General features: G+C 38.9%; 2 protein-coding genes and 1 non-coding gene across 3 annotated transcripts; 2 read left to right on the top strand and 1 right to left on the bottom strand.

The window, feature by feature from the left end:
- Window positions 1-1642: 1642 nt before the first annotated feature.
- On the top strand, window positions 1643-10174 carry brms1 (BRMS1 transcriptional repressor and anoikis regulator). Its single transcript, XM_023289392.3, has 10 exons — window positions 1643-1782; window positions 3485-3701; window positions 5114-5204; window positions 5341-5468; window positions 7321-7400; window positions 7895-7991; window positions 9427-9516; window positions 9618-9682; window positions 9767-9806; window positions 9894-10174. Exons 2-10 carry the CDS (start codon window positions 3491-3493, stop codon window positions 9899-9901), a joined length of 810 nt encoding a protein of 269 aa, XP_023145160.2. The 5' UTR covers window positions 1643-1782; window positions 3485-3490; the 3' UTR covers window positions 9902-10174.
- A 4533-nt stretch (window positions 10175-14707) lies between these two features.
- tmem179ba (transmembrane protein 179Ba) lies at window positions 14708-22933 on the bottom strand. Its single transcript, XM_023289391.3, has 6 exons — window positions 22794-22933; window positions 21606-21725; window positions 19331-19527; window positions 17680-17817; window positions 16274-16352; window positions 14708-15515 (listed from the first exon to the last, which is right to left on the bottom strand). Exons 2-6 carry the CDS (start codon window positions 21705-21707, stop codon window positions 15336-15338), a joined length of 696 nt encoding a protein of 231 aa, XP_023145159.2. The 5' UTR covers window positions 21708-21725; window positions 22794-22933; the 3' UTR covers window positions 14708-15335.
- Window positions 15065-15146, top strand: trnas-gcu (transfer RNA serine (anticodon GCU)). Its single transcript has one exon. It is a non-coding gene; the product is annotated as a tRNA-Ser (tRNA).
- Window positions 22934-23369: the final 436 nt, after the last annotated feature.

A 23369-nucleotide genomic window follows, 5' to 3' on the forward strand; every position in this document is an offset into this window, starting at 1 on the left:
CATTTTTTTTCTGTTTGTTCCTTTACTGTAGGACTTGAATGCTTACAGATTTTTTTTATTATTAATACCTCTTTAACAGATCAATTTTGGCAAAATATAATCAATAACCTTCACAAAGACTGTTTTTAATTTAGTGCAGGTTTGAAGAACCTTAAGCTGTCAAAGATAAATGGTGTCCTGCCATTGTTAATGTTATTAATACCACACATGCCTTTTCTGCCAACACATGTCAAAATGTCTGCTGTGAAAAAGCCCTTTTGTCCACATGGTATGAATTTCTCCATTATCAGTCTGGCTAGTCACATATTCTGTGCTACTGTGGTGTCATCTTGTGGTTAATCACAGTATGGCAACTACATTTTTTAGGGAAGAGTGAATTATATTGTATACTGTTCAGGGTGGTGAATCAGTGTTGTACAAACAAAAATTTGACTTATTTTTAATGATATCACCAGAATTATGCGCAGTAGGGTGACAGCGGCTGGACAAGGTTGTCAGAGTAGGAACAATAATTGAAAATACAATAAAAGAAAAGACAAGAAATAGTTTAAACAGTACTGTGTTCAATACTACACTACATTATACCTGTATTGTGATTTATAATGATATCAGACCAGCTCTCTTTAAATAATAAGTGAACTTCTTTAAAACTTTCTATTCTAAATTACCTTTTTAGAGTTGCATGGGTAATAATTTATATTATTTTTGTTTGGTTTATGCTGAGGATCTTTCTAGTTATCTGGTCTTTTGTTGATTGTGTGTAACAACAGATCCTGATTTAAAGTGCTTTCCAATTGAGGAATAGGACCGACGTTGTGAATTTGCCAGATAAGTTTAATTAAAACTGAGTCCCTGCATTATTATTTCTTATATAAATGTATCTGACGAATTGAAATTTAATGATTAAGACTGTCAAATACCATATAAAAGACTGATTTACCAGACTAAATTAAATATTAAAATCAGGACCCTGTAATAATGTAAAAATTACAATTAAGACCTTACAGTATTATATATCAAGAATCAAGAATCTTTGTTGTCATGTTTTCACATAGCAAAATTTTAATTGGTGACTCCCAACTGTAGATAAAAAAAATAGAAAAGGTACAATCTATACAAATAAAATAAAATACTCAAAAGATATAAATACGTAAACTGAATTAGTGCAAAATGAGCAGTGAGATGGATGGCAAAATGCAGTCCAGTAAATTATATGTTACATACATGGACCTAATTATTTAAATATTACAATTAAGACCTTACAATATCACTACTACTACTACAACACAAATAGTGCATCTCTTTTGCATGTCTTATGTCTCTAAAGTATACTGCTATTGTTTAATTTCTATGTGCATGCAAGACTCATAAAATCAATTTGCGTTTATTAAATAGAATTAACATTATATTATATTATATTATATTATATTATATTATATTATATTATATTATATTATATTATATTATATTATATTATATTATATTATATCATATTATATTATATTATATTATATTATATTATATTATGACAAGCAACAAACTGGATCGTGATTGGCTGACTGGACCGGTGCTGGCATTTTGATTGGACAGGCGACCAGCGGGATGGCTGCTCCCATTGGCCGGCTCCGGAGCGGGCTCTGTGCGCTGATTGGCTGAATTTACGGATTGTAGAGTCCGGCAAAGTGTCGAACTGAAGAAGACTGAGGCGAAGAGGAAGTAGTTTTTAAAATGGAAAGGCAGTGAATCGTCCTCCGAGTTCGTGCAGCTGAACGAAGGCAGACGGTGAGCGGAGTTTGATCCCGTCGGTCCGGAGCACCGAAGCGCTCCGTGTTTATTGACAAACAGCTTCGCCTGCAGTGACCGATAACGTTATTTGTTAATCCGTGTGCGGTGGGGAAGACAGGCTCAGTGAGAGAGGCGCTCCGGCGCTGCTTTGGCATGTTTTAGCCGCCGGTTGTGTTGTTTACCATCAAACAGTGACAACGTGAGCATAAAGTAGCTGTCAGTGAGATAAGTTTAACGGTGTGGCAGTCTGACAGAGGAGCAGCTCGTCGGTCCCTCGCTCCGTGCGGCTTCAATTGTTAGCTAGGATTACACTTGACTTCACTGTGCTGTGTTTGCCGCTAAATTTGAAAGGAAACGCAACAGGGAGCCTCGGTTAGCTCAGAGAGGGTTTGTAAGTGAATGAATATGCAGTGTAACAGGCTTTGGAGTGGTTTCGGTTCTTTATTTTAGCCTGAAAACCGCCGTCGGACTCCTACCGTTGACGATTTTACTGTATGACGTCACTGAAGCTGCCCAGAGGTCAAGCTGGACACAGTGAAGCAGGACTTCCGGTACTAAAACAATAACAGACGTATTAAAAGAGGTTCCCAAAAGTTAGAGGGACGTAAATGTGGTAGCTTGTTTGTAATTATTTTTAAGGCGTTTTATAATGTAAGATAATTAGGGAAATTATTCTATTAGGCTCGGCCATTTTCGGAATTTCGTTAGTGAATTCTTGGTAACTTCCGGTCTAGGTGCTGTGCTTTTGTAACTTGACACATTATTGAAGCCACACGGTAGCTCGGTGTCCCGGTCTGCTACTCATCTAATTCTGATCCATCTGAGCAGCACAGTGATTTTTACCGTTAACCCAGGACAAGTCTCTGATTTACCAACACAATGATGTATTTTTTTTATGTTGTCTGCCTCCAAATAAACCAGTTATTTGATTAAAAATAAAGAATGAGTGTGTTGTTACAGCAGTGGGTCCATATCATGTTTTCTTTTTGCATAACATTGCAAACGTGATACGAATGGAGATGTGTGGATGTCACTTTCGAAATACAGTTCAAAATTTTGTGAGACAAAATATAGGTTTACAATAAAAATGCTTAAGTGTAGTTTTCATTTTAAAAACGTTTAGATATTAATATAAATGTATATCATATTGTATTAGTGAAGTCCTCTCAAAAATGTGTAATTTAATAATATAACTATTTTGTGATATAATAATTTTCTGGCAAATTAATTGAGGAACTGTTGATTGACTAATATAATTGGAACTGATAAATATACAAAAAAATTCATATTGTGATTAGTCAGATATCACACTCGGTCACCACGTAAGTGTGAATTGGTATTGTTTTTTTGTTTTCTGCTAAAAAAAAAAAAAAAGAAATTGACAGTGATTTTTGGTGAGTTGTGTACCAATGAAGCGATGTGGATGTTGCATTTACACACTGAGAATCACTGATTTTAGTTATTTAAGTGAATGAAATTCCTCACAAATTGAGACATTTTATCACACATTGGTGTAAAAATCAGATAAAATAAATACAGAACTGGTTATAAACTCTGTTCTAATACAAGATAAGCTTACAGTGTCTCATGATATATATTCTTATGATTCTTATTCTTGGTTGTAGGTTAATTTTTTTAAATTATTTTTCAGCCTCCACCCAGACACTTTGTATTAAACTTTCTACCTTTGTGTTTCCAGCCCATCATGCCTGCCCAACCCCCTGTGAGGGAGCTGGAGGAGGAGATGGAGGCTGAAGGAGAGTCACAGCTTCCTGAGGCCAATGGAGAGGTGGAGGAGCCCAGAGAGAATGAAGGCAGAGGAGGCGAGGAGACCATGGAGGAAAGTATGGAGGAGAGGGACAGCGACCTGGAGGAGAGTGAGGAGGAAGAGGAGGAGGAGGAAGAGGAGAGCTCAGGTAAAAATCCAAATTGTTACCATTTCTTTGAGGCTCAAGCAGAGAAAGAGAGATGGAGCGCCGGTTGAGTAAAAGAGTGGTTTTTATTTTATGGAACAGAAGGCCAAAATACAAAGAACTACAAATTAAGGCCAGAAAACTACTACCGGAAATGGTAAACGGGCACAGGTACCATTGAAATGAAAATACTCAGGTGAGCCCCTAGCAGACTAGCAGAAAAAAAGCTACAAGTATATTTACAGGAATAAACAAACCCACGGATGCTAATACCTAGACAGGCTCGAACTAGAAACAGAGTATTAGACAAGATATTCTAACAGAGGTTACAAGCTCAGAAGAGTGATTACACTCACTAAAACCAAAATTAGGACTAACAGAAGCACGAATAAATCGTGTACGAATACTAACCTGGGAATTTAATGATAAGATCAAAATTCACTGGAACAAAGCTACCTTATATAACAAGAAATCCTAACAGAAGTTACAAGCTCAGAAGGGTGACTACACTCACAAGAGACAGAACTGCAGATAACCAGAACTATGAATTAATTGTGAATGAATACTAACCTAGGATTTAAACGAGATAGAACAAAACTACTTGGAATGCAAAATACGAGAGAATCAAAACACTAAATAACGAGAGCTACACTAGTGTGGAATGCGAGGACTGGGACTTAGCTGGACAGAACTGAAGGGGAATGGTGTTAGGAAAACCGAGGTGAGTGCAGGATGTACGAGCTGGAGCAGCAGGACAGGACAGTGAGTGCAGCAGCTGGTAGGAAATAGTGGTGGCTGGAGACTGCAGCGACAGGATTTGTATGAGGCGTCAGGGAAGTGTGGGAGAGGTGGTTTGAGGACCAGGTGAGTGATATCCAGGAGGGCAGGAGGACGTGCAGGTGGCTGGTGGTGGTATGCAGAGGTGCCGACAACCGCCGTGAAACAGATGATCCAGGGTAGATGAAGGACAGGCTGAACACGAGCAGGTGGGCAATCCAGACTGGGAGAAAACAAACACAAGTTACTGGGAGTTTCAGGAACCAGAGGACTACACAGAACGGTGCTTAGAACTAACTGGTGATCGTTCACGGTCCAGGGACAAGCAGTGAGTGGAGTCCGTCTTTATTGCAGCAGGAGTGAGTCTGATTGGCCAGGTCCCACCTGCTCGTGCTTCTGCTGATTCTGATTGCAGACGATCGTCACCTGTCACCGCAGCCTCTCTGCCAAGCACACCTAGCAGAAACAGAAAGGGCAGGGGGAGGGAGAGCACTCTCTGGAGCCCGCAGTTGCGGCTCTGACACAAATGTCCAGCTAACCGGTTTACTTATTATCTGAAGTCAAACAACAAGAGGAAAAAGCTACAGTCTGTGTCACTTTTAACTGTTTTGGTGTTTTTCCTTCTGTCCTCTGTGAAGAGATGGATGATGAAGACTGTGAGCGGAGGAGAGGAGAATGTCTCGATGAGATGTTGGATCTGGAGAAACAATTCCAGGAGCTGAAAGAGAAGTAATTGAAACAAGACATAAAGATACCAAACTCTTGCGTTCATTTTTTCCCCACTGCTGTGGTTTGAAGGTGTGTCAGTCGTATTAGGAATGGAAGAATAAAAGACGGATGATTTGATGCTACTGTGTGATTGCAGGTTGTTTCGGGAGCGACTGAACCAGATGAAGGTGAAGCTGGACGAGGTGCTGACGGGGAAAGCTGGTGAATACAGAGAACCACTGGCGGCACTACAGAACAGCATGCAGATACGAACACAAGTGGCTGGTAAAGAAACACACTCAAGTTTGGACCATTTTCATCATATTTGAAAAAACAAACATCAATTCTCAGCAAACAGTGATCGTCTTTGAATAAGTACGTACAGATAAAGGTGATTCTTTGAGTCATATTTGTAATTTAAATACTTAAAAAACAGATAAGTCACATGGAAAAAGTAAGTAACCTTCAAATCCATAACATTAGAGTCGGTTGTACCAGATTAGTGATTAGACCCAGTGTGGTGACATAAAGCCAAGATCTAAAGAGCTCTCTAATGGCATCAGGAAAAAAGCTTCTGGATGCCTTTGAGCCTCTCAAAAGTGCTTAAAAAGATCTCCTAGTTATGTGAAATAAATCACTCCAGCATAAGACCCCAGAGCTGACTGATGCAAAAAAGCCTCCCAAACTTTCATCACAGGATCTGCTGTGCTGCATCTACAATGAGGCAGAAACTGCTCAAATTTGACCTGCATGTGAGGTGTATCTGGAAAAAGCTTTTAGTGTCCAAAAAGAACATTAGAGAAAAACTACACTTTGCCTGTAAGTTAAGCTGTTTGACGACAGGAACATTAGACATAATTGGTGCAGTCTGGAGGTGGAAATGTTCTGGTTTGGGGTTTCTTTGCTGCTGTAGTCACTGACACAACTATCAATTCTGCATCATATCAGAGCGTTTGAAAAATAAAATTGAACCAGGAAAATAATCCTAAGAACACGAGCAAATCCATCGAGGAGGTCACAGAATGACCCAATCGAAGTACAGATTGGAATCCCACTGAAATGTTGTGGGAGGGATTTCAAACAGGCAGTAAATCTAATAAAAATCTCAAACATCTTGATGGAATTTTGCTCAGACGCGATTGAAAAATTGAACAAGCTGAAATCAGAAACTGGTGGACAATCATGCAAAATACCGACAAGAAGTTAGTTTAATAATTATGTTAATTTTTGTTGAATAAAACGTGTATATCACCTTTATCTGTAGGCACTAAGTCATTATGCCAAAAAAAATGTGTGTTCTTTGAGAAAATATTAGAAGTTTTACTGATATATATGTAATCACGTTAGATATTTTTAGGATTTTTTTTGAAGATTTTTACTCATTCTTTGAAAATATTTACAAGAATTTTCTTGCCAAATTTGTGGGATTTAAAAAAAAAATAAACTTTAAGGGAAAATTTTAAGGTATTATTTAAATTTTCTTCCTGAAGTTTTTGCAAATTTTCAGAAATGTTTTTGCTGAATTTTTGGATTTTTTTCAGAGAAGGAAACAATATTTTTTGGTGCCCGTAAATGAGGACAACAGGAGGGTTAAGTTTACTGCATATTTTTTTGTTCTGATTGTACAGACCAGAAAAATGTCCACTTCTCATGTTGTGACTCCTCTTGCCACTGGGTGGAGTTGTTTACCCAGCATGCATCTCTCTGGCAGGGTGAATGCAGACAGGTACTGTGGATGCTCTCTGCAACCTAAATGCAAACTCTCTGAAGCCATTTTTTAAATGATAGGTTAGCATACGGATATAGATTCTGCTCTGTGGGGAGCGTTGACAAGTGCTAAAGTGGCGTCCAGCTGAGCCGTCCAGAGAGAGCTGAACCAAAGGTGCTCTCACCACGTTTAAGTGGTCTTTTAAAAGGCTCAGACTTAATGACACCTCAGCACAAGCCAGACACTGTCAGCAGACGCTAATGGTGCAGCAGCGCATGTAATTAATAATGAAAAGGGTCTTTGAACAGATTGAATCCTCCGGGAGTTTTTTCTGAGTGGTCAGTGTTCAGACAGAATAGATGGTGGAAATACGAGGTCATTAGTCTCATTGGTGTCTTTAACATGGTGTGTTACTGTGTTGGTCTGCAGGGGTGTACAGAGAGCTGTGTCTGCAGGTGATCCAACACAAGCATGAATGTGAAGTACAAGGAGCGAAGCAGCACCTGGAGGTAAAACCATCACGTACTTTTATGTGCATTTTGAAGTATCGCATTAGAAGAAAAATGGCAAGGTTTCAAAATGTTGCAAAAATGTTTCTATGCTGGCTAGAGGTGGTTATTCACTTTATCAAAAAAAGAGTTAATACACATAATCAGACATGGGAAGTCCTTATTCAGATGAAACATGGCCAGTAGCAGCTGATATGAAGGAATAATTACAACTTTCCTGGCTGAAAACAATTTCTGAAGATTCCAGGGTTTTGTTTCTTCTTCATCATCAGTGTTTTTTAGCAGTGTGCAACCACCTTGTTTTGCTTTTAACTTCTTCTACTCTATTTATTACAGCTAGTTGCATTATCTTTTTTTTATATTCCATACAAAATTTGCCTGCTGTGTACACACTGTTAAAATTCTCTATAAAATGCGCTGATTTCTTTGAACCAATGTTGTTGAACATAATGAACACGAAGCTAACGCTGTGTGTATCTGTATGTGTGCTGCAGAGTGAGCGGACGTTGCTGTTTGATGCCATGAAGTCAGAGTTGCTGGAAAAGATTAGAAGACTGGAGGAGGACAGACAGAATATAGACCTCACCTCAGGTAATTACAGCATTTTTAGTCTGGTTGATTTAGGGAATGAAATGAATGTTGGACACGAATCTTAGCAACTAAGCCTGAACTCAAAGCCAATGAGGGGATGCTGAGACAGGCATATTAGTTTACACTCTTGCCATTGCACTGCGTTTTCTAGTGAAATAAGGGTCCAAAATCCTGCTTCTGATTTTTGATAGAAGATTTATTGCTTGCTGTTAATGATCTTCTACTGGTTAAATGCAATAATCCATAACCCATCCATGGTTCGCGTTCCAGCCTTCCTGGGGTCGTTCTGCATGGAGTTTGCACGTTCTCCCTGTGCATGCATGGGTTTCCTCCCACAGTCCAAAAATATGCTGAGGTTAATTGATTGTTCTAAATTTGCCCATGAGTGTGATTGTTTGTCCTGCTTTCAACCTCCTGTTGTCCTGCGGGTCAGATTGACCCGTTTTAAAGTTTGAAAATGTGGAGAAAAAATATTTTCTTTTAAAATATTTTCACAGGGAAAATTTTTTGGTGCAAAAAAAGAAATGCTCAAAAAAAAGTTTAAGAATATTCAGATTTTTTTTTTCTGAATGTTCTTAAAGAAAATATTAGAACTTTTACTCATATATATGGAATCACTAGATATTTTTAGGATTTTTTTTGCATATTTTTATTCATTTTTTGAAAATATTTACTTTTTAAAATTTTAAAATTTTTATTTCTTGCCAAATTTAGGGATTAAAAAAAACTTTTAAGGCATTTTCTTCCTGAAGGTTTTGCAAAAAAAAAAATTTAAATTTGGGGAATATTTTGCTGAGTTTTTGGATTTTTTTCAGACAAGGGAACAATTTTTTTGGTGCCTGCAAATGAAGACAACAGGAGGGTCAAGTTACTTTATTGTTTGTAAGTTATTCTCTTGTTTGTCACTGTGAGGCACTTCGGTCACCCTTTGGGCTGTTGTAAAGGGCTATAGAAATAAAACTTTGATTGATAACAGTTGTCCATTACTCTCCATACAGTCAAACACCCAGCTAGGGATTTTAATGATTAATCACAAATTAGTTAACTGACAAGGCAGAACACGAAAGACATGCATGTCAGAAAATGTTGTGCAGATTAGTTGTAGTACCTGGTTGTACCACCCTTACTGCTGGTTTAGATGGATTACAATTTTATTTAGCAGGCTCTTTTATCCAAAACGATGTACTTCTGGTATTACAAGGTAGGTGGGGCAGCACCAGGGACAACTGCACCCTGACTGTGGATTTGAACCATCAACCTCCCATGCCAAAGTCAGCTATTCAGCTGCTGAATCAATCAGACCCTAAACTGCTCATTTTTAGGCCACAGTTGAACAGAAAGTAGATCAATGATGAATGTATGTAGAATATGGACCAAAACGGTTCTTAAATACACTTAACCTTTATGCTACTCTTCTGTGTTTTTCTCTTTCCAGAGTGGAGCGATGAGATTAGGGGCAAGAAATGTAAAAGAAAGAACCTGCTGGGTCGGTCGGAGAGAAAAAAGAAAGTCACTCTTGTTTCAGGTAAAACTGCCATATGCGGTATTATAATCTGCATCCCGCCTGGTGGTGGATGATAAACATCTATGTTCAGATGATTTATTATCACTGCTTCCCTGCCACAGGGCCTTTCATCGTCTACATGCTGAGAGAAATGGACATCCTTGAAGACTGGACCGCTATCAAGAAGGTAAGAAATCACTACTTCGGGGTATTTACATCAGATTCCTGGATGCCTCCACACATCTTTTAAGACTTTATTGTTGTTTTCCAGGCAAAAGCAGCACTGTCACCACTAAAGAAGAAAGTTGAAAGTAAGCCTGCTTCTACCATACACTGTTAAAATGGCAAACTGCACTGTTTTTTTTTTTTCTCTAATCAATCCCCCTTCTGTCTTTCAGAGCGGTGATAACGGGAGGAATCCAGCAGCAAAAACACCAAACTGAACTCACACACACTCACATTCCCGGCTCCTTCCACTAACAGTTCTGGTTTTATCTCCTCCACTGAAACCCAGCAGACTGTTGACTTGTTTTTTGCGCCTTTGATACCAACTGCCAACCATCCTACTGCTTGTTTGTTATCTATTGCTATTTAAAAATGCGTTCTTAATGACATGACAACCTTGTATTTATAGAATGATTTATAATGCTGAATAAAGATGGACTCTTTTATGACACAAGCTTCTTGTTTCTTGTGTTTGTTGGTGAGCAGTGATTGATCTTTTCGGAAAAATGAATCTCTGAACTTACTCTCAGTAATATTGGTTGATGATATTCCATTGATTTTGCCTTTGGATAAAAGTTTCTGTAAACTGTGTCCCAACACAGTCACTGATAGAGAGTAGCTGCTAAATAAGCAGACCACAAACACCAGACATTTAATCTCTACTCCGTGTTTACTATGGTTTCTTTGTGCTTGATCATCAGAAATTCAATCCAGCCAAAGGTGCAAAAACAACCTCATCCTGACACATCCTTTCTTGATGGAACTCTTCCAGCAGAGGTACAATTTCAACTTTTACAACACTCATTGCATCTGTAGGGTTTTTCTGTTATGTGAACATGACAAGATTAAATGTTTCTAAATGTTCCATTCAGTGGAAGCTGAACTCCATTTCTTTCCTGGATCAGTCGTCTGCTCATGACATATTTTGTGCTGTATTGAAATGTGAGCTACAAATGTTCATCTCAAGTGTTTCCGAAAGACACAATGAGCAAAACTCCACCATCCAAAGCACAAATTAAAAAATACTTTCGACCACTTGTAGCTGATGATGTGAGCACTTGGTACAATGTGATACTGCACCTGAAAGGAGAGTCATGGCTGTGTGGCCACAAATGGGAAATAAATTATTCACATTTTGTGCGTCCATACAAATTGAAATCCTTGGACGCTGAAAGTGAAATAAAGCTGAGTGACCTTTTTTTTAATCCTGTATTTCTTTTGGCTAAATTTGTGGCCTTGAAAAAATTCAGTGCATCTTGATTTCAGTTCACCAGTTTTTGTTCATGATCTAAAAAAAAAAAATCTAAAAAACTGGAATTTGTGCTAATCCCTACACATCAACAAATGCATTTGTCTCTCTTGATACAAGAGGCGCTCCTGTTATCACTCTTTCTTTCCATGAACAGTGGAGTTTTTACATCAAGCCAGACATTAAGAGATTATATGAATAGGATTAGAATAGGGAGACCAGAGTGTGTTTGGAAAGTGTTTATTTGACAGGAAGAGGTGAAATTCATGTGCGTATTTGCAGGTAAATGATTCACATAGCAGCAAATTTTATATATATATATATATATAAGATATTGATAAAGTGCATTTGTTTGTCACTTCCTTCAACTCTCATATAAGCTACACAGTTTCTCTTAGGTCTCTGAATCACTTTTGTCTCACAAAAACATGAAGATATCTATCATGAATAATATTCTGTCCTAAACGACATTTTTTGGATCATTTTCCCTCTTCTTTGCTGTTTGAATTTTCTCTTCTTTTTTGCAGACCAACCACAGTTCACCACGCCTTCCTTCGTCTCCTCAGAGCTGCTTGCTGAGTTTTCGCGCCTGCCTCTCTCTGGCTTCGAAGGCGGCTTTGGTGTCCAAGAGCTCGTCCAGCTGCCGGCGGATTCTCGCCATGTCGAGCTGGGCGGTCTCACACTGCTCCCTCAGCGACGCCGACTCCACCCTGAGCTGCGTGGCGGCCATGGACAGATGCTCGCTGCGTTCGCGACACTGCATTTGCATCCTCTTGGCGTCGGCCAGCAGCGACTCCACGCTCACGGCCACCGAATCGCACTGGTCGTGAGACATTTCCTGGTCAGAGGTAGAGGTCAGAGGTCACACTACGCTCTACAATAATCGCCTGAAGCACATCTGAGCAGATGGATGATTGAAAGAGAGCTTTAAAACAGCCAGCTGAAGGGCTCTTCCCAATTCAAATTTGAGATTTAAGGACTCTTCTCTGCTCGCTGTAGTTTTTGTCTGATTTGGCGCTAAACTAAAGCTCTCCTGCCAAAAAAGCAGATGAAGTGAATCAATAGCTGGCTGACAGAAGTCCAGCGCAGATCAACAGGTTTAAAACAGAACATTTGATCTGTGGAGAGTGAAGTAGCTTAAAGAGGCTTATCATGGCTTAGCTCAGTCTACACTGTCCACTGCTCTTCTCTCCGTTTCTCTTTTATCCTTACACCAACACCAGTCTCTCTATTTCTGATGCTTTTTAAAAAAAAACTTCATCCCTCTTTACACCGATTTACAACCAGACGTTCTTCTAATGTGCACCTAAAAGGTAGCGTGTGATGATGTCTCACCATGGTCTCCAAAGTCAAACTGATCTCGAGCCTTGTTGTCTTCTTCTGAGACTCGAGTTTAAGGCAGTCCTCACTGTTCTCCAGACTGTTCTTCCTCTCCCCTTCGTGTCCTTTATGGATTTCCTTTGTAAATGCAAAAAGCCGATGTGCTCCTTTATTCCTGTCGGTTCTCTGTCCCCATACGTGTCCCTCTTTCTAGCCTCGCCGCTGCTTTCTTTCTCTCTTCACCGAGGATTATTTCCTACCTCAGGGCTCAGTTAAGGTCAGATAATCCACGGAGATTAGACAGTGAAGGAAAGAGAGGTGTTGTGTTGTGTAGCTGCAGTAAGCTCATTTAGTCTATTTTGATCTGACAGGTTACTGGTAGGCAGCTGATTCAGTCATGGGCGTCAATTTGGGTCAACTGCTGATTTTTTTTTTTGCTTTTAGCCACGTTGGCTAGCGAAGCGAGATTTTTCCCACATTTTTGCAGTCAAATCATAATGAATGATTATATTGATCTGTAATGATGTGATATGAACTTATTTTGCATTTGTTTTGAGAAGTGTGATGAAACTATGGTAAATGAGGAAAGCTTTATTGGGAATTCAGCTGTATTAAAATGTAGTAAAATGAGCACAGAGAGTAGGAGAGAAGCAATCAGATGTAAATAGTGACTGAGTTTGAAGCACAGAAGAAAACATAAAAATGCTTTAATCCACATAGTCCTCGTTTATTAGTTTCGAATTGGTGTCTGAATGTCCGTCAGCATTATAGTTCCAACAGATCTCTGACCTGTGGGCTACAGTCAAAGCTAATGCTAACCATCTTCACATGCTGGAAGTGCATCAAGATTGTTGTGTTCACTCTTACAGTTAACAGCAGAACATTTGTTGTGCTTTGCTCATGGTTAAGACAGTTTAAAGTTAACAGAAGCAGCTCTAGAAAGTAAATAAATCTGGAACTAGGTTCCTCATTTTCTACATAAGAACTAAACATCTTTTTACTGCTTGGTCAACCTGGGAGGCCAGTAGAAAGTGTCTTGATAGTGTCCCAGAATTTTTATTTCTGCTTCCAAGGTTTTTCAGACACATGGAATACAATAGAAATTTTCACCAAATACTACTGTTAAGTTAAAGGACCCCTGTTTAATTTCTGCTGTTAATGTCAACCAGTTACTATAAATATTTTTCTGTCAGACCTAGTATGACATATTGACTGTAATAGCGTCCATTAAGACTACATGTTAACCAGCAGTCACTTTAGAGCCATTTTCAAGAGCTAAACTGCTGATTTTATAACCATAGTGGTCCTATATATGAGCTAAAAACAAAGACTCTGTTGTAAATTCAAGATATTTACAGAGAAAAAGAAAAGATAGAAAATTCTGGTTGCACATACTCATTGATGTCTGTATCAACGGTTTTGCTCTACACTGTCAATCACAGATACAGAGAGAGTCTTCTTCCTGAAAGGGGCATGGACAGTAGCGGGTCAGCTGCATTAAAGCTACAAACACAAGAAGAGCTTGTTTAAAACATCATCTTTGCAGTTTTTTGAGCTAGAAAAAGTTGAAAGATAAACTCTGGGAACATGTGAGACTTTCATTAATTTGCTGAAAAGAGGAACGATATGGGACCTTTAAATGTGATTCTCTAGTGTCTTTTGTTGGTGGCAGAGTGATACAGTGGTTGCTTCAAAAAAAGAAGATTGTGGGTTGAACATGTTGGTCAGCTGGGGCATTTCTGTGTGGAGTTTACCTGTGTGGGTTTTCTCCGGGTGTCTGGCTTCTTCTCACAGCTCAAAGATGAGCCTGGTGGGTTAATTAGTGATTCTAAACAGGCCTCAGGTGTGATTGTGTACGGTTGTCAGCTTCTTTGTGCTGTGATGTTCTGGCAACCCGTCCAGTGTGAACCCTGCCTCTAACTCAGTGTCTGCAAACCCACATTTCCAATCCACATCATAAAGGTTCACTATCTATGTTTTTCAGAATTCTTGTAGCGGTTTCTTTTTTAAAATTTTTTTTTATTGTGTTTTCTTTGACTACTGATTGTGTTGTTGTGAATCTTTCTTGTTCTCAGGTTTCTTTATGAAAAGAGATTCCTATCCCAGTGAGGCTGTCTGATTAAATTAAGATTATATGGAATGAAACTATTAAATTAAAAAGCCATTTAAATTCGTCACCTATAAACAGTGGAAATGTTTATGTGGTACAAGTAAGGATTTGTTCTGAGCCAGCAGAGGGAGACATTGTTCATCATTTCCATAGCTCCTGTCCCTCTGACAAACACAAGCAAAGACCAAGTTTGGGCTGAATCGGTTTAATCATAAATAAAACCGAATAAAACAATGTGATTCCAATCTACTGAGGCCTGTGTAGCATTCACATGCTACAACAATGATGTAAATGATTTGTCAAAGGGGTAAACTTGAGTTTTATTTCAGAAACATCTGCAAGTGACATCAAAAGTACATCTGAGCACAGTTAAAATATAAAAAGAATGCCTGCAATAAACACCATCCCATTTGTTGGTTGTGTAAAAAAAAAAAAAAAAACAACAACAACAGAAGCACTTTCAGAATTAACACACACATTTCTGTGCGATCCACAGACATACATTAGAAATGGCTTTGATAAGTGAGATGTGGGAAATGTGGGAAACGGGTAAACGCACATGTTAGCACATGAATCTTTGGATTATGCGGTTTCAGACAAGCCGTGACAGACACACACTGCATAGTGTCTGCAGGGTTGTTGGTTTTATTGATCTATGCGTGCCTGACGAGGTGGCCGAGTGGTTAAGGCGATGGACTGCTAATCCATTGTGCTCTGCACGCGTGGGTTCGAATCCCATCCTCGTCGAGTGGAAAAAAACTTTATTGGCTCTATAAGCTGTAACACCCTGATGCAAAATTGCTGCGATTTCTTTAATATAGTGTCTGAAAACAGTAAAGGATCTGAAATATAAGAGAGTGTGTTCACCAGTTTTCCACATCAACTGGTAATTCTGAGCTCATGTGTGTTTCTGTAATTGCTCTGTGACATTCAGCCTCACTGTGGTCTTGCAGGACGGTTGAAAAACGGCTCCGTCTCTGCAGCCGTCACCCCTGGATCAGCAAAAAGCCCTCCGGCTGGGCCTCCGATCAACTTGGCCCCTGAACCCTGACGCCTCTGAATGATCACCAAAGCCCCGATGATGAGCCAGAAGAAGAAGTTGACCCAAACCGCCGTCTGAAAGGGAGGAAAATGATACAACGCAACAGATGTACAGGAGGCTCCGTCATCAGAATGGGAACAGCTGGTGGACACTCCCTCTATATATGGTGAGCTGTTACACAAAAGTAGTCACCCCCCTTGGAAGTTTTCTCCTTTTAGTACTTTCAAGACTAAATCATTGTCAATTTAATTGGGCTTGTTTGACAAAAATTTTCAAAAAAAAAACTCTTTGATGTCAAAGTGAGACCAGATTTCTACAATCTAACGTCAATTAAAATCATAAAATGTAAAACAACTCTGCCAAGGCTGCTCATTTGTTGCATGACTTCTGACAGATATGTCCCAATAAGTCTGCAACGGTTGATTTACAGTAGGATCGCAATCATGATCGTCAGCAATTAGTGAGACACATTCACTAATTGTGTGACTTGTGGCACCAGCAGCTGGCTGCACCTGTGTAGAATTAGGTTAATCACTTCAAATGGGGTGAAGACTTCTGCAATCACTTATTTTTCTACTTTCTGTTTTTTTAATTAATTGACAATACTTTGTAGAAGTCTGTTTCCAGATTTGTTTTCTTCAAAAGAACAAAAGCCACATTAAATTGATCATGACTTTATGCTTAAAAGCAAATTTTAATACTTTTTATATGTAAATGTGCCATGTCAACTTAAATTCTATCACTGAATCTATCATTACAAGCACTAGTTACTATACCTGTGTGCTTCATGTGTTTCTGGACATAGAATAAAATTAGTAAACGACATACTGACCTCAGCTTTGAGCAGACTGTTGTAGAATCTTCCACCTTTGAGCGGGCTGGCCCATTTTCTGGTCTGGGCATCTTCACAGCTACAGACACAGAAATAGACTGCATGTTAGAAGACTAATAGAAAATAGATTACATTATGCTTGAACTACTTTTTTGGGTCACCATAAGATATCTAAGATGCCAAAGTTTCTCAAAAACTGGAGTTGCCTATTTGGCATACCTAAACAGAGAAGTTTATACAGAAGAACTTAATTTGAAACCTCCTAGTTTCTCAAAATGTCCTTATTTAGCATGATGTTAATGGGAGCTATGGACTTCTAACTGATTTAACTATGTGCAGCATGCCCATATTGACAAACGTTGGAATATTTCTGCTTTTATGCACAGAAATAAGCAGCTCTGAAGTAGTTTAATGGCCACTGAGTCTGTGAACAAATCAGCGACTGCAGCTCATTTCTCAGACGATGAACAGCAGCAAACTGCAGTTACATAAATAACATCAAGGTTGGTGGAGCTCAGAACAAGCAATTAAAAGCTAAGGACATTATACAGGTCCTTGGTTCTCTTTTAAGAGCTGACCCCTTCACAGCAATATGATGCCGGCTGAGTCATTAAAGAGGAGAAACTGTGGTTGCTTCTGTTTTTCCAGATAAAACAGTGCTGATGACATCTTAAAAGAAGAAGTGCAGCATGACCACAGGCACCAAATTAAATGTGCCTACTTTCATCTACCAAGCTTTTATTGATAGTGGAACTGATAGTTTTTTAACCCCCATGTCGTCCTGCGGGTCAAAATTGATCCGTTTAAAAGTTTGAAAATGTGGGAAAAAAAAATTTCACAGTGAAACTTCTGATGTCCACATTTTCAACATTTTTTGGGAAATCTTTGAACATTTTTTGGTAGAAAAAAGCGAATTTCGCTGGATTTTGGTGGATTTTTATGTGAATGTTCTTAAGAGAATATTAGAAGTTTTACTGATATATATGTAATCACTTTAGCTATTTTTAGGATTTTTTTGGAAGATTTTTACTCATTTTTTGAAAAATATTTACAAGGATTTCCTTGCCAAATCTGGGGGATTTTTTCTAAATAAAACTTTTAAGGGAAACTTTTAAGGAATTATTGGAATTTTCTTCCTGAAGGTTTTGCAAATTTTCAGAAATTTGGGGAATTTTTTTGCAGAATTTTTGGATTTTTTCAGACAAGGAAATGATATTTTTTGGTGCTCATAAATGAGGACAACAGGAGGGTTAAATAATCATAAATGAGGTGAAAACAGATTTGTGTAGCAAAGAAATCAGAGAGCAAGCCAACACAGGCCGGCTTTCAGATGTTGTTTTTAGTTTCATTTCAGACTTGTTTGTGAGGGTTTTGTGTTTGCATGTCTGTACATGTGTGTCTGGCACCTGGTGATGTTGGGAACGTTTTGCGTGACCGAGTTGCAGAGCGAGTCGCGTCCGATCTTCAGCATGCAGCCCGAGATGAGCAGAAAGAACAGGAAGACGCAGCAAACGGCCACGATCAGGTTCATCCACATGCGCTCCCTGTGGAGAACAGAAAAACAAGAGAGAGAGCGTGAGAAGGTTGGAGGTCTGTTTTGATATGAAGGAAACAAGAGAAAGAGGGTAGAGAAGAAAAAAGTGTTATTTCAACCTCTGACCAAATGAGGACATGATGTGAAACTACAGAAAATACCATGTGACTGTGTTGCCATGGAATGACCTGGGTCCTGTTTTTGATAATTTAGTAGTTTGTACTCTGTGTTCCTGTTCTCAGCAGCTCTGCAGCTTCTACTTTTAAATTACACTCAGTCTGTAAAAACCTAAAAACAATCCAGCTAACCTGCCCAACAGAACTCCATTATTAGGGCTGTGGAGTCCCTCCTTGTATCAAATCACAGTTAAATCCACCATTAAGAAATAGAAGGACAATGGCGCATACATGGCTAAAGAAGGCCGTACTCAAAAACTGAGTCTAAACGCATAAAAGAAACTAGTGAAGTTGGCCACCTAGGAGGTACAAGCTTCAGTAGCTGAGATGGGAGAGAATTTAAAGACTCCCTCCAGTGAAAATCAACTTTTTAACCTTGATAACATGTCCACATGGTGATTTTATATACTGAGTGATGAAATAAACACTCATTTGCATGGTTAATCATTCCCACCTTGAAGCTGCATTGTACCAATAACAGTCTCAAAAATACAGAATCAGATTTCTAAGAAATCAATCCTGCCAGCTTGTGGAATGGCTCCAAATTTAAACTTTCCATTGTACAGCTTAGATTATTTTCATGGGAAAACGTCTAAATATGTAACTTTGATACACAGAAAAAGTTTATAGGAGTTAAATCTTGGACTTTATATAAATGTAACCAGCAATCTGTGTTGGCAAAAATAAAAGGGGAAAAACACTGCTTACAAATTCCTTTAATGCTCATTGCATTTGTAATGTTTTAAAGTGTAGTTTTTCTGTTCTCCTTGAATCTCTCCGCCCCTGTTTGCTCTGCTTCCTCACCTGGGCTGCTTTCAGCAATCAAGCTCACCTGATCCTGATCCACCAATCAGCTTCCACAGTATAAACACACCAGATCTCCAGTCACTCCTCCCCAGAGTCTCATCTATGTCAGCTGCTTCCCTCTTTAGTTGCTTGTTTGAGTTACTTCTTGCTACAAATTGCTCTTTCTGTGTCCTGGGTGACTTAAGCTCACTGCCTCTCTGTGCCACCACTCTGCTCAAACCCACGTTTCTTCAGATGTTTGGACAAGATTCCATATCTCTGCCAGTCAGCTGCCTCCCTCATGCCCCTGATTTCCAAAAAAATCTTTACTTTAACTCCAGTCTTAGTGTCTGTATCTGGGTCCAGCTCAAACACCAACATGACAACTTACATTTTCACATGGGTCCCTATTTAAGATGGTTTCTCTTTGTACCAAAGCATTTGCCTGATGAAGGTCTAGCACCAAAATGTTGCGAAGACATGTATTTTTTTGCAAGTTAGACAGTGTGCGAGAGTCATTTCACGATGATTTTAAAAAGTTTTTTTTAACAAGTCGGTCACCTCCTGATGTCCCCATCGATGCAGAAAGAGTAGGCCCAGTACAAAGACAGGGAGAAACACACCACTGCCACCATGATTGATATGGCCGAGACAAAGTAGCACAGAGACGAGGAGCTGGAAGACTGGATTCCAATGAGGCCCGCTGATGCATTGTAGCCGACGAGTCCATACAACATGCACAGACCTCCAAAATTACCCTGAGAGACGGAGAAAGAGACACAAAGATGAAGTTTAATCTGTTTTTTCAGTCAGTGGCTCAATTTTTGTTGTTACTCAGTTTAGCTTGCAAAAGGAGTCAGTGCGGAAAGCAAGAAGTGCCATAATATTTGCTTCTGTTTGTACATGATTCAAACCAAAACTGCTTTTTATGGTGTTAGAAATACCGTTATTAATCTCTCAATGTATTTTTAGTGGATTTATGTGGATATGGGAAAAACACAACAACTTGCATAACTTACAGATTTTTGATACAGTAAAAAAAGCAGCGTCTTAATACACGTCACTAGAGTGATAAAAAGTGTTTCTGTCTTGGCTTTAGATGATGAAAAAAGTGCCGTTGTAACTGGCGCGCCACAAACAGCTGCACTTTTTTAGCTTTTGATGCTGTGAAAACTGGACTTGTAATTAGAATGCTGCAAGAAGTGCTGTTTTTTTTTTGTTTTGTTTTTTTTGACATGTAAAAGACAGCAGTTCTTTGGCATTTGGCAACACTGATATTTGAGCACCACAGAAAGAGGTGCGCTGTCAGTGTTGTAATTGGAGCATCGTAAAAAGCTGCACTTTTGGAGGGTTTTGATGGTGTAAATGCTACTTTTGTAATTGGAGTGCCATGTGCAGTGTCACTGTTCTGACTTTTGCTGGCATAAAAATGGTGTTGTTATTTAAGTGCCGTAGGAACTGATGCTTTTTTTTTTTAGATTTTCATGGTGTAAAAAGTGCAAATGTACAAATTTTTGTTTTCTGACAAACCAAAGTTGTAATTTGAGTGTTGTGAAAAAGAGCCCAAATAATTCATCATTGTGAGTGTAAAAAATTTAGATGTGCTAAAAGTGCTGTTTTAAAACGTTTGACAGCATAAAAAAAACAAGAAAATCACTCAGACCGCAGTACTCCACCAAGGCTGTTCATTCCCCCACATGGCATTGTCAGAAATGCAGCATTTTTTGGTAGAAATGCAACATTTGTTTGTTAGTTATTGATGATTAGAAATCACGGCAACAAAAAATGTGGCCATTTAATATAGATGAACTCACAAACAAAATGGCCTTGCACCGAGCACAGGCGTGTGTTATGCATGTGTATGTTATGTACAGATACCGAATCACGTGACCTAAATATGTAGCGGGTGATAGGAACTGATGGGACTCAGAAACACCCCACAGTTTAATCATTTGTTCCTTGTATAATTTTGGATGGATAAGTCCCGATAAATCTGCAGTGGTTGATTTGTAGTAGGATGTGAACAATTTTGTTTTGTTTTTGACACCATAAAACAAGGTGTTGTAAATGAAGCACCATAAAATGTGTCACTTATTCGGACTTTAACAGTGTAAAAACCTGTGTAATTATGTAAAATGAAATAGAAAGTGCCATAATTAGCTTCTTTGCATGCAAGTTTCCAACTTCAGGCACCACTGTATTTTGAATGCCATACAAAGAACCTCCTTTTTCAGCATTTGCCATAAAAAGCATCATTGTAATTTGAACTGCATACGAAGCGAGGCGAATCGCGGCACTTTTGGGCTTCCATACCAGAGGAGCACAAACTGCACACACTCGCACCAATATATTAACTGCAGCATCTGACTCTGATAAAGAGGCACCAGGGCGAATAATTGGGCACGAGGAGCGCCTGGTCACATGATGAAGACAGTGTTTGTATTCTGAATTATGCGCGCACACATTTTCACACGCCCGCGGACTGGGAGAGAGTTGTTAAAGCTTCAAAGTTGATCTTCAACTTACAGTGCGGAAGAAGCGCACTTGTTTTACTGCACACAAAAAAAGTCTGTGCGTAACTCATGTTTAATGAAATCCAACACAAATACAACTTGTAACGTCTCTATTTCAGAAAAATATTCCTTTAACATGTTAAAGTTTCAATAAAAGTCGACATTTATGTTGACATTTAATGCAAATGAACTGATAAAGGAAATTAAAAGTGAAAGTTTGCGTCTGTAAGAAAGTTGCGGTTTGTTCTAAACAGAAACAGGAACCTACAGGGTTTCCTGGAGGTTCCTTGGAGGTTCTTTAGTATAAAATATTTATCAGTCACCTGGACGATGGTGATGGATGCGGCCGTGACGATCCCACAGACGAAGCAGGAGGCGTACAGACCGAGCTCCAGCAGCAGCAGCAGCCCCGTTAACGCCATCATCCAGCGGCCCGGTTCCGTCTGTGCACAGAGCAGCGTCAAGTTAGCGGCAGTAACACGAAACACCGCCGGCCGGGATTTTCAAAATAAAACTGCAGCATGAACTGACCGGTGGCAATGTGAGAATAACAAGCATGTAATGTAAAAATATAGCAAGTCGTTTTTCCCGCTAAAAATCCAGCAGCGCTCTTTCCCTCCATTTTTGGCTTCTGACGGTGTGAAGCACAGAATTGCAAATAGAAAATAAAAAGCACCATTTGTTGGCTGTTGGTATGGCTAGTAAGATTAAACTATTGCCTACTGATCAAGCTGCGAAATTTTATTTTAGTTTTTGTTTTCTGTAAAAGAAAAAAAAATTTAAAGAATGGTAAAAGTCTGGCAGTAACGTTGCCAGAAAAGAAAAAAATCTGTTTAATGGTGGAATACTTCACATGCAAAAACCGATTTAAAATAATAGCAAATATCTGTAAAAATGTATTTTCAGCACATCAAAGCAAAGCAGTATCATTTTACAGCCACACATATGAAAAAATCACCATTTACATTCGTGTTTGTATACTATGTGATGTGAATATTTACAGTTTTCCCCCGCTTTTTTAAACAGTTAACATGCAAAATATGTATTTTTTTTGTGATTTTACTAGATATCTGTAAAGCAACCAAGCAAGTCAAAAAATAAAAAATAAAAATCATGAAATTAATCACTTTTAGAGAAATTACATGCATTACATAAAACAATCTGCTTTTGTTTTTTAGAAACTAGAAAGAAATAAAACTAGAAATGTTTGCAGTAGCCTAATAAAATGCTCAATTGAAGCCAATAATAAAACAATGCACATACAATAAACGGCACACTGTGGCTTCAAAACCTCCCCAGATTTTAAAAAGAAAAAATCTTCCAGACTTGTACTTCATTTCATGTTGAAAAACCACAATTCAAAAGCCTTTCAATAGAGCCTAATGCCACCCTAAAACCCCCTCAGTCCAAACTCACCAAGACAATAGTAAGAGCTTATAATTTGAAAGTGAGAATGTTTGATTTCTGGTGATATTTTGCGTAATTTACAAAATAAAATCGACTCTACTCACAGTCAACTTGCCTGAAGTGACAATCCTGCCTTCAAGATCCCTCCTGTGTGTAGATTGAATGAGCTTTTGCTTCTTTTCACCACCATCTCCTCATCCAAATGCGTAAAAAATCATTTATTTGTCACGCCGCCGGGCTGATAAACTTGGGACACTGCTCTTCATATGGATGGATTTTCTTCGGCTCAGCAGCTGGTCTCAAGTGAAAGATAAACTAAAAGCTGTGGGAAGCAGGGAGAGAAGAGCTGATCACACTCATTACTCAGCAAACTCACCACTAAATCCTTTATTTATACCCTTATTCTGGGTTGATTGCTGTATGATATTAAAAGTGCATGCTGCATCTGTGAGTGTTGCATCAGGTGGTTGGATTTAGTAACAGGCTGAGCTGGTTTACAGGCATGTCATCCAGGAATTAGACTTGGCCGACAGCTTGTGTGAGCATTTGGACGACTTCAAGTGGAAGTTCTTTCCCAGAATACTTAATCAGACCTTGTGACTTCTGTCATATGACCGTTTTCATACATGTAAAACTCACCTCTGCACCATAAAACTCATCGCTGACACACATACAGAGCT

The sequence above is a fragment of the Amphiprion ocellaris genome, chromosome 23 (genome assembly GCF_022539595.1).
Source record: "Amphiprion ocellaris isolate individual 3 ecotype Okinawa chromosome 23, ASM2253959v1, whole genome shotgun sequence".
In the NCBI taxonomy this organism is placed as follows: Eukaryota; Metazoa; Chordata; class Actinopteri; family Pomacentridae; genus Amphiprion; species Amphiprion ocellaris.

Coding starts and splice junctions, on each gene's coding strand:
- tmem179ba (XM_023289391.3), bottom strand. CDS start 21,707: ATGATGGCGTTAACGGGGCTGCTGCTGCTGCTGGAGCTCGGTCTGTAC. Junction 19,528..21,605: donor CATCCATCACCATCGTCCAG/GTGACTGATAAA, acceptor TCCGTCTCTCAG/GGTAATTTTGGAGGTCTGTG. Junction 16,353..17,679: donor AACGTTCCCAACATCACCAG/GTGCCAGACACA, acceptor CTGTGTCTGTAG/CTGTGAAGATGCCCAGACCA.
- brms1 (XM_023289392.3), top strand. CDS start 3,491: ATGCCTGCCCAACCCCCTGTGAGGGAGCTGGAGGAGGAGATGGAGGCT. Junction 5,205..5,340: donor TTCCAGGAGCTGAAAGAGAA/GTAATTGAAACA, acceptor GTGTGATTGCAG/GTTGTTTCGGGAGCGACTGA. Junction 7,992..9,426: donor GAATATAGACCTCACCTCAG/GTAATTACAGCA, acceptor TTCTCTTTCCAG/AGTGGAGCGATGAGATTAGG.